General features: G+C 30.4%; 1 protein-coding gene across 2 annotated transcripts in view; it reads left to right on the forward strand.

Annotated features, from left to right (window-relative positions):
* The window catches only part of LOC121128366 (uncharacterized), an 87,898-nt gene extending 76,498 nt beyond the window's left edge, over positions 1-11,400 (forward strand). The window contains exon 3 of one of the 2 annotated variants that reach the window (XM_040723948.2): positions 9,759-11,400. In XM_040723948.2, coding sequence (XP_040579882.1) covers positions 9,759-10,944 — 1,186 coding nt within the window. In that variant the 3' untranslated portion in view covers positions 10,945-11,400. The remainder of the gene's footprint in view (positions 1-9,758) is intronic. The other variant, XM_071892849.1, reaches the window with a different exon arrangement.
* The last annotated feature ends 737 nt before the right edge of the window (positions 11,401-12,137 follow it).

The raw sequence follows: 12,137 nt of genomic DNA on the forward strand, positions 1-12,137 counted from the left end.
TCGACGGCAAACGCACGTTTCTCATTACTCAAACGCATGGTAACAAATAACTGTATTTTCAAGAATCTCTTTGAATGAAACCATGTCCACGTTGCTACTAAATACTTCTACAGCCCAATTGTCAAGCAGTATACATAAGGAAGCTATGTTGACTCACTCTGTTTATAATAATCCGTTCTATATAAACTTTTCTTCATCAATTCACTATTGGGCATTGTAAAATAGAATCATCACTATTTTTGAAATGAAATAGCAATGTATGTTAAACGATTTAAAAAACTTTAGCAGGTTATCATTAACCTTCCTTGGTGTTGCTTTTTCTTCTGATTTTAGTGATGTCAATATTTATATCAGCCAACAAAGTTGAACAGAGGTCATATTTATACTTTGGTGGGTCTATTTCTTTGTTAGCAGGATTATGGAAAAAGTTACAGTCTAATTTTTGTAAATCTTTTTAAGAAGATTTTGTAGGGTTTAAATGACCAACTTCCATTTTTCATAATGCGTGACGATCATGCTTTATAAGTAGTAGCAAGATGGAGTGGTTCTATTCTAGAGACAAGATTATAAAATTTTCTTGGAATTACGGTCAATCGCTATAATGTGTTGGAATAGTGAGAAAAAAGCGTTTGCCGTCTAAGCTTACTTTTTGAATCGACTGTCTGTGATTGCAATCCAACATGTCTTTCGAAATAGTTTATAAGTAATCTGGAGAGGTTATGTTATGGACAAGAAATCAATTTTTACATGGGTCACACTATTTAAGTAAACCGGGAGTACTATATGACAAACAAACTGATTACTCCAGCCCACTATCTAGTATTTAAAGCTTAAATCTTGAAATATAAACAAAGTTATGTGCGTAAACATCCTTCTGTTTTGGGAAATATTTCAAGAGGACCTTTATTGCCAATCTTACGAGATGGTGATAGTGTAGGAACTCTCCAAACGTAATTTCATCTTACAAAGTAACGTATGTGATATGTTTATCGAACATTATTATAATGAACTTTTTATTTGTGATTAAAAAAGTAAATATTTATAATAAATTTGGTTTATCTACATACTGAGATGATTATAACGTAGAAATCAGTTGAATTACCGAGCTCTAGCAATTTTTTATCCTTGCAGTTTTTTGGGTTGTTTACAGAGCAGGTGTAATTGTGAGAAAATCCCCGTACACAATACCCGTTGAGGAGTAATTAGGAGGAACTTAAACTTTTTTTCTCATTAAACCGACACAAATATTTTAAGTTCGGTTTTACTTATTTTATGGATTTTACTGATAAATTTATTCGAATGTTTGGTTTTTTAATTATTCTTCCGGAATAAATTAGGTACTTTTACATTATTTAAATAAATAAACATAAATTATAAATATTGATTTTTTTTAAATTATGTAATAGACAAAAACATTGACTATACACCACCAGCAATAAAACTAAAATATGCAGCTCTACCTGGAAAAATGAACGAAGAAAAGAAAAAACATTGTAAGAATAAAAATGCAACAATGCGTAGGTTTAGTAAAATGACTCCACTTAAGCAATAAGTATATATTCAGAAACTTTCTGCACTAATAAATAACAGATTGCGGCAAATAATTGATTGTATTGCTAATTCGGAAAGAAATACAGTGGAAAATGTGAGTGAGGAACGGATTGAGAATTATAGACGTTCAAATCGGGAGGAAAATATGACTTTGGATCGTGTTGAAAGTCACAAAAGATCAAATCTTATAGAAAGGATGGATTTAGATCAAAGTAAAAATAATAGAAGCAGACACCGAGTTGAAAATATGTATGCAACATAGTTTCAGACCAACAACAAGAATATCACCTATAAAAACACAATTTCGAACAAATTATTTGAATGAAGGCAAGTGGGGAAATATTGATCAATTTGATGTGTCTATAATAATTGGAGACAACAAGCGCTATAGATTTGATAAAATGAGTGCAGAATTTCAATATTTTCATACCATTAATTAAAAGCAAGAAAAATATGCATTGTGCTGTCTTAATGGAAAGGTTGTTTTTCCATTAATTCCACAACCTCGAAATATTTTAAAACAACTATTGACCTGTTACGATGAAAGAGCAAAGCAATTTAGAAAAAGTATTTGAAAATATAATGCAGAATTAGCTTTCAGCTTACTTGGTGTTCAGTACGGTAAAGACCTGGCAAATGCACAAGGAAGTGTGTATACATTTCAAATAAATAACGAACTACATCATGAAATTATCCCTTTACAACCAACAGATTAATATAAACCATCATTTGTGCAGATTAATTTTCATGATGGAACAGAAGGAGGTTTACAAATGAAAATGGTCTTGTATAATTCATTTGGTCTGGATTCACTTGTTATGTATAATCTGATGGAAATTTGCATAATAGCAATCCATATGCGAAAGAATTTATTAATACTTTTGAAAGAATGAGAACCGGAAGTGAAAATGAATTAGTGACTATTATTATATGTGATGATCCACCCACTGGAAGAGAACCTTCTGTTAATATTAGGAGAAATAATGCACCGTCAGTACCAGAGGCAGATGTCCTTATACTTCAATCAAGAAATGACCAAAATGGTTCATTTAGAGGTAAAGTAATCTGACCCTTTCATTATCATCCCCTATGTGTCCGTAGAAAGGGAAGGCCTATACTAGTATATGTATTAAAAGAATAGTTTTGCCCTCACTTTAAGTCTTTCCGAAACTCACCACGGCGGTTTTAAAGATTTAGCCCAATTTTAGAATGAGGTCGTACTATGACATTGTTTTAAAATAAACCATAAAATAAGCAAAAGTATTTTTCTACTTCTTGATTATTTAAGACAGCATCATTTTTCAAGATTTGGATGAGTATACAAACATATTTTTTTGTTATAAACCATACATTTGTTATTTCTATTTTTTTGTAAGAAGACAACTTGATCATTGTGAAAGGACCACATAAATCACTAAGTAACCAATCATATCTGAAAGTTTTGTTTCAATTTGATTTGAACGACGCAAAATGCTTCTTTCTTAAGACATTTTCAAAATTAATGATTGTATTTTTAATAATATGTCAATTATTTATTTGTTTAGTTGACTGTTTATTACTTTTCTGCAAATGGAATTTGTTCGGAGGATATCTAAAAATCAATATTGATCAAAATTTACCTTTAAACATGCAACTTCATACTATTTCATTTCAAAAATAGTGATTTCTTTTATGCATTCTAGATTAAATCTATATTAATAATGTTAAGTTTATCTGTATGTATTGTTTAGATTTTTTGATGAAAATAAATGCCTGTCAAAAAAAAAAAAAAAAATCAATTATTTTTCTAATGGATGGCTTATCTCACATTTTATAAGTGGAATTGGTTTACGCGAGATGGTGTTAGAAAGATACGACTTCGTAATATAAAAAAAGTAAGACAGTTTTTGAATATAGGAATCAATATTGTATGAGTATACTTCAAAGATGGACACCAGCAAAGGAAAAGTACACCATATTTTACAATTTTTCGTCCAACAAAACGAAAAAACAAGGCAGGTGGCTGAAAATATAAATAGTATTCATGGTGTTGATACTACAATCACGTGCAACTTTGATTTCGTCGATTCCGTTTCGGTAATTTTGATGTCAAAGATTCACCATGCTATGGAAGACCAATGGTCGAAAGTCGAGATAAAACAAAGGAAATCGTCAAGTTTCACAGTCATGCAGTGTTTTGATTGCCAAGTAGATAAAAATTAATAGAAAATAAAAATTAAATTTTAAAAAAAAACTCGATTTCTTACGGATTTATTTTTACTACACCTTATTCATATTTGTTATCTAAAAAATAGCATTATAGCCATATTAATGAAATCTTGCTGGCGTTTTGAATGTAGTATTGAGCCTGTATACAGGGTACAAGCTATACAGTATTTTTGGATGTATAGCATATTCATACATTGAATCTAATAAACCAGAATATAGTCATATTAATGAAATCTTGCAGGCATTTTGCATAAGTCATTGAGCGTGTTTACAAGGAGCACTGTATACAGTACTCACTGATTTATATTCATATTTTTGCCAAGTAGTGCTCTAGCTACTAAAGTACTGCTTGACTCATCCTTCACTGCTTCAATTTAGTTGTTTTTTTAACTGTCATTATTATTCTTTCATTCTTGAGGAGAGAACATCTATCATCTATGTATTGAGTAACTACGTGTGAGTGAATGGGTTCACACACACTCTGAAGTGATATTATTCTCGCCTCTCTCTCCATCGAATGGAAATAATAATACAATACAGAATATGCATATACTAATATATTGTGCTTACTAACGTTTACTGGTCAGAACTCATTCAAAAACCTCATTTCTTAATGTGATTACTTATATTCCGGGTGTTTTTTTTTTCTTTTCCTCCATTTTTATTTTAATTAAACTTATAATATTTCAAATTCTTAAATTGACTTATTTGTATTTTTTTTAGTTATTTATTATTTGGACATTGTATGTTTTCTGTTTTGGATTAAAAACTTTTAAAATAAAATAAAAACTAAATACGTGTGAGTGTGCTCGTGAAAAATGGTGAGGATTTCTTAAGTAATTATCTTCTATATTTTCAAGTAAATTATGTCTATTCGACGATGCGTAATAACTCCTGGAAATACAAGGTACTGCCGCTAGTACATAATCTATTAATATCCAATACAAAAATCCATAAATGAATTGCCCAAACAAGTGAGAAATTACTTACAAGGGCTACAGACAATTACATATATACCCATGTTATAAGTTAACATAGAAGTAACCTTGAACAAATGAAAGAGAAGGAGAAATGTCCATTTTATCATTTTACATCCCAATGTTCAATAGACATATTTGATTAATTTTCGGATTTGTGTTCAAATTTAGACAAGAATATCAACACTAGTCTGTAACTTTAATTTGATTTATAAAACTGAATTTTGACCCCAAATATACTCCTTCAATTGAAATATATCAATTTTAGATACGTGCACAATAAAGTTGAAATTGAACTATGTTTTTCCCTCTGTATATATATATTTCTCATTGTTTGTCAACAGGATTAAGACAAAAAATAACAATCGATATTAAACTTATTAAAACTTAGTACAATGGTTATGTATTTTCAATTTCAGAAGCCATTAAATTTTGAGATCTCAAGGTAAAAGTATTACAAAAAGCATAATCTACCATAATTTTTTTGGAAGAAATTGAGATATATAACTTAATTTGGTTCTATGCGGAGGTTTTGCTCTTTACTGAGTGTCCATTCTAGTTATTTAAATGTGACTATGAATTTTTCTCTACTCAAAATTCAATTTGTGGTGCTTTAAAATGATAAATCAAAATCATCCTTGTTGATAGAAATTGACAATTATTATTTAAGAAAAATAATACTAGCTTGCATTTCTGTTGACGGGACACATATATAACTAATAGACACAGTATTATTAGTGACATCAACCATAAGCTGAGCATAGAATCAGCTTTTTTGGAAAAGTAAATGCCTCAGGTTGAAAAATGGGTCCAAATTGTATAAAAACATTTAAGAAAAGTTTGAACGGTTTTGAAAATATTTAGAGGTAGTTCAACGCACCTAAAGTTTTGAAAATTTACATTTTTAAAGAAAAAACATTGTATTTTCATAAATACTATTCATATACTTCAAATTAAAGCTTTTTTGTAAAAGCGATAATTTGAGCTTATTATTCTTACAATAAAATATATTTATTTCAACAAAAATAATACTTATATGTTCAAAAAAATTTACAATATACTAAATAAATAAAGATAGGGGCATGAGCTAAATTTCAATCAACTTCAATTTCAAGTTCAAACTTTCCTTAAATGTTTTTGTACAATTTGAATCCATTTTTTAACCTAAGCCATATACTTTTCAAAAAAAAGAAAAGATTTTATTGTTACCCTAATCAGCAATCTATGTATGTCTTCATACGTAAAAGTCGGCCATCCTCGTGTTACAACCAAATTTTATACGAATAAATCCCCTAAATCTCCTTTTTGATTGAAGAAATATTATTATTATGTATTTGAGGATCTCATAAATTATAATAAATAGGACCGACCATAGAGAAAAAATATATGCAAAACGATTACCCAAAAATAGATAGGTTCCATATCTATTCATTTCTAATAGTAGGTACTTGACTTGTTAATCTCGAATCTGATATTACTTTTTTTCATATCAAAAATGATTTGTTAGTATCTTCAATAACTTGAGCCATCCTTTCATAAGAAGAAGGACTCTTATGTCCAGATAATGGATTAAATTTCATATAAGATCATCCAATCCTGAGAAAAGGAAAATATGGTTTTATACTCGAGGAATATCAATAATTCCTCGAGTATAAATTCCTGAGTATAAGCAAAATGATCTATTTAACATCATTATTAATCAACTAGAAGGAGTACCGGAGATTGTTATAGGTTACTAGGCGTCAGTGAACAGACAAATCATGCTTTGAAACATTTTTTAGATGAGGACACACACATATAGTTACTCAATATTTAGATCAGGGGTTGGTAACCTTTTGGGAGAGTAGGGGCCAAACAGCTACATAGTGTCATGGAAGAGAGCTTAACAGCTATCGCTGTAGAATCATGGTGGAAGATCATGTTAATGTATATATAATTGAAAATCGGGGTGTTTAGAGAAAATAAGAAATCGATATAACTTTATTCAAGCAATACCCTTATTTTTTATTACAGGAATTATAATTAAGAAATGAACTCTAATACAATTTAAAAGAAACATCTATATTTTACTTTCAAGAAAGGAAAGCTTATCTGAAATATTAGTCGATGACAGGAGCAAAACATCCCCCGTGTGGTCGTCACGCAATCTTGTTCTGAAATTACTTTTAGTGTACTTTATTTGGGTAAAAATTGTTCACAAGCATATGTGAATCAGTTTTGTATTATTCATAATATTTTAGTATTTTACAGTTAGTAATATGTATTTCTTAGTTATGGATTACTTTGGGGAAAAGAAGATCCCTTTTGAAAAGCTGGTTTCTATAAAAACTAACGGAGCACCTGCAATGAGAGGTCGTCAATGTGGATTTATTGCAATCTACCAGGAAGACTCAGACTATCTAAAAATTATGAGCTACCATTGTATTATTTACCAACAGGCAATATCCGCAAAAGTTGCAAAAATGCAAAGCAACAAGCTTCAAGTTGTTCCTGGAGGCTACTTGATCTTGTTTTCTTGTTAGTGGGAAAATCAACCACCTGAGCTTACAGCTACAAGGCAAGGGTAAAAAAAATGACATGATCCGTGCTTTCAAGGCATATTCAGATTTTGAAAAATAAAGTATTTCAGCACTTCCCTCTGCCTCAAAGATACTGGACAGTCATACAGGTGCAGCCAGCCTTTTAAATGTGACTAGGTATTGTGATCTCTTATCAAGGAATAGACAGGAGTTCACTAACAGATTCAGTGACATTAAGAAACATGAGCCCTATATGGCATTTATGAACAACCCTTCCATGGATGTGGACATAAGTAAGATTTCAGGACAGACGGCTGAACTTTTTGAAGCTTTCTTTTTGGGTCTACATAGCTCTGTGAGTCAGCCTTTTCTAACATTAATATCCTGAAATCAAAGCTCGGAACGAGACTGATATATGAACTTTTAAAAAAATCCTTGCAGTTTCAGTCATCTCACTAGCTAAAAACCTGAAATCTAACACGTACTGACGCATATAAGTTTATTAAACTGAACTGAGCTGTTTTTTATTGAAATACAACTATTTTATTTATATGGTTTTCATTATTTAAAATATACTGATATATTTATTATTTCAATTGTTGTGTTGTGCAAAGTTTTTGATTCTTGAAATAGAAATTATAATTGTCAGTGATCCATGATAGAATTTCCTTTTCATATGTAAATAGTTCTGTGAAGCGGGTTTTAACTATTAATTTCGACAAACACTTTCTAAGTTTCGTTTTTTTTTACTTATAATGAATGCTTTTTACCAAGGCAATGTTGGTTATTGATTAATATATTAATGACAAGTCAGGGTTTGATTAAAGAAGTAAAATTATTGTGTGATTACATTGGGATGGAAGCATGTGCACATTATCAATAACAAATTGAAACATACCATGAATTTTCTTATCCACCAGACCTGAATTGAGTTACTAATAAATTGAAAATATATCAAATGAACCAATGAAAATGTCCCTTTGAAAAGATTATAAAAAGTTGTAATGAATGATGTAAACAGATACTTAAATCATGGATGTTTAAATGATTCTGAATGCTTATATGAGCAATGCTAGGCCAATCGTAATGATAAAATAACTTTCCATTGGCTTCAAACCAAGTGAAAAAAGCTTTCCAACTTACGCCAGGTACGATGCAATACACGGCAATATAAGTACTTATAGTTTTTTTCCTTTGCCCAGACAGTCGTACCATCTTAGTTTCAGTATGTGATTTCATTTCTAATTGTTGTACTCATGCTTGTTTTCGACTCAAAATTATAAAAAATCAAGTGTTATCGAATTATTAATCTCTTTTAGAAAGACTCAACTTGATAAGGCAATTCAGTGCCTCAAATCCTATCGGAATTATGAGAAAAATCGATGAGTTAGGTCTCAGATCACAAATTGTGAAACTGATGAAGGAGCTTCATGGAAGTTCAAGAAAAGATGAATCTTTAATAAAGTTGAATAACAATAGGGGTAGTGAAATTATAAAATCCATTATTTTTCCATAAGATGACTTTAGTCATGTGTATCTTGCGTTGTATAAATTCAATTGGCTTACGTTAGATGGTTTAGACAGATAAAATTCTATACTAAAAAAACTTCTGGACAATTTTGTGATTCTTCAACTCAATATTGTTTGAGCGTGTGTCAAGGAAGTGTACACCAGCAAGGAGAAAATACGCCATATTTGACATTTTCTCTTCAAACAAGGCGAAAGTGCAAGCCATGTTGCTAAAAATATGAATAGTGTTTATGGTTCTGATCCAGTAACAGCTAATCTTGGGAAATTTTGATTTGTCGATTCCATTCCAGTAATTTGGATGACATAGAAGCAATGTCAATTGTGGAGGATGTCAATAAAGTAATATAAATCGCCGAGTCTAAGACCAAGCACTGTTGTAATTGTTAGGAAGATAAATATTAATGGGAAAAAAATTCAAAGAGTAAAAGAATCCATTGGAAATAACGAATTTCCTTTTATTAAACTAATATAATTTTTGTTAGTCGAAATCATTTATTTCAAATATTTATTCCAAAACTATTTAAATTTAAAAAATAAAGCTTTATACGCATATATAGCTTTATTTATTTAAAAATTACAGATTTATACAAACCTTTAGTTCAGGGAAAGGGGGAAGTTTTTGTCTTTTTTTAATCAAAAATTCTACCAATGTTCTTAAGCTTCATATAAAAGTTCGTTGTTTATAAGTAGTTCTACATGAATAACCCTAATGTACATATATTCTCCAATGACGAGGATTTTACAAATGTTATTGGAAATATCTATGTAATACCTTGGTAAGGATTTAATAGCTTAATATATAGGTATATGATCTGGTTTTTTTGTTTTTTTTGTTACTCACTTTGAAGGTTTTTAAAGAAAATATTATTGTCTACATGTATGTATATAAATTACCCTAACCATAACATTAAGACATGAATTTTTGAGCCATGATTGAGCTAACTATTTATTATCATTTTTCTTACATTTTCAGTTTTGAGAGATACATTCGAATATGCTACTACTGTCAGCTGAAGGAGACTAACATCATCACGGAAGATAACATCAAATACTATCAATGTATTGTGATTCTATTCCCCATTCTCTTTTATATTCCGAAACTCTTTGAGATTAACGTTCAATCAGTCACAAATGAAAATACAAAGCTAGTCAATTGTCAAAACTTTATCAAAATCTCAAAATATATGGAGAGTCCAAAGACAAGAAGCATCATGCAGGCACAACTCAACTCTTCCGATCTGGATCACATTCTTAAAGTAGTTTCACTCTGTCGAAATGACTATGAGGATATCGTGTCCAACTCTTCAAGTCATGTAGTGTATCGCAATATTACGATTTCTAAGACCAAGGTCCTTTCCATTGTACCCACTTCTCTTCGGAAAAATGTATATTATCAAAAGATATACTTTGTGTATTTAAATACAATTTTTGCCTCCGTCCTTCCGCTCTGTTTACTTCTCTTTTTCAACATACGAACAGCTCATGAGCTCATTATCATGTCAAAATTCGATAAGAAAAATGTAGAACGTCGAATGAGCCTTCATTACTATCAATCGAATCGAGAATCTTTCATCTCGGACTCAAACGGAGTCTGTCCTCAGAATTCTTCCAAATTTGAGGATCATAATACAACAGAAAGGATGGATCCAAACATGAGGCAAGAATCGTTTACGAAGGAGCGAATTCATGAAAAGGAATCAATTCATATCTTATCAGACATTCATAATGAGGAAAGGCGAAAGAGTCGTGTCTCTTTTGGTGAAATTCGATCTGGGAAAAGGGGGCACCATCCATCTCGACAGAATGACGAATCCGATTCAGAAGAAGGTGATGAAGAGAAGGGACAAAAGGCCAAGAAATTTCAAAGTGCAATTAGTCTTGTGAGCAATGTTCGGAACTCTTTTAGTGAAAAAGTGTCCCATATCAACAAGGAGAGAAGGCTCGCTCGGATTTCTTTATGTATTGTGTGGCTTTTTATATTTTGCCACGCTTGTAAGTTGATTCCTACGGCTTATGAGGCCTGGATGTCCTCCTCTTCCTCATCTTCATCTACAAACAATGAAAAGTTTCCATCTTGGATTGTTTCCATTGAGAATATATCACATACTCTCATCACGCTCAACTCTGCTTTGAACTTTATCATTTATATCATACTATAAATTGCTTAAAGAGAAAGTCAATCCATCAAAACAAGGCACTCACAAAGAGGAAACATTCTTTTATTCTATATAGTACCTATCTAGCTATATACCGATCTATAATTGAATATATTTCTTGAAAAGCACAAAAAAAGATGTGGCTCTATTCATCAAGTAATAGAAACACAAATAACTTATGTTCAAACAAATAAAAATATATTTTGAAGATGGTGTCTCTGTATTCATTAAATACATTTTTGTACGTAGTGTTTTACCATTCAATTTTGTCAAGGAACACAATATAAATACTATGTTATGAATAAAAATATATATAATTGATCGCAGTATGGATTTTGACAATCCCGTACTTCATTCTGACAAAATGATTAAATATTTCTTTGATTATTTACCAAAATTTCAATCTGATCCTATCAATAAATATGTATACATAGTAAATAAAAATTTCATAGAATGAAATGACATCTGGAAAGCAGATAAAAAATACTTATTAATCAAAAAAATAAATAGGTGCAAATAGAGAATAATTAGTTGTTTAGATTTTTAATATTTGTAGTTATATTTATGTATACATGTCACATAACCTGTCATTAAAATTAATTAAACTTAAGAAATTTTTTCCAAAAGTATTTCTCTGCTTCTTTTTATACAAAAAAAAATTTAGAGCCGAAAACCAATCATTGTTATGCAATTGATGTCATTCTTCTCAACTGTTTGACTGTTCTTTATTTATTTACAGGAACCCGAATAAGCTACAAGATATAATGGCGGTACAGTTGATTTGCATTATGAACAGTGATGCTAATCGGGCGCATTTTGGGAATGTTGAAAAAAAGAAATCGTAAATCAACATTTACAGTTTGAAAAAAGTTTCAGAAAGATAAGTAGAGCTGTAATGACGTTTTATAAGATCAGCTACAAGTACCTGTGACGAACAGAGAGGGGAGAGGGAAATAAACAAGGACATATTTAAGAATTACTCCGACTTCGATTCTCAATTCTACTCTGAGTCCATCAATGACTTAGAATTATGCCTTTGTAATTAATCTTCAAGATTTCTCTTTATCTCTTATTAGCACATACAAATGTTCCATCATATTTTGAATATCAATAATAATAAAAACAGTTTTTGAAAAGAAGATGTACTCTTTAGTTTACCGACTAAAAATACACTCGATTTCCATAACAAGTTATAA

Source organism: Lepeophtheirus salmonis, chromosome 13 (assembly GCF_016086655.4).
Source record: "Lepeophtheirus salmonis chromosome 13, UVic_Lsal_1.4, whole genome shotgun sequence".
NCBI classification, from domain to species: domain Eukaryota; kingdom Metazoa; phylum Arthropoda; class Copepoda; order Siphonostomatoida; family Caligidae; genus Lepeophtheirus; species Lepeophtheirus salmonis.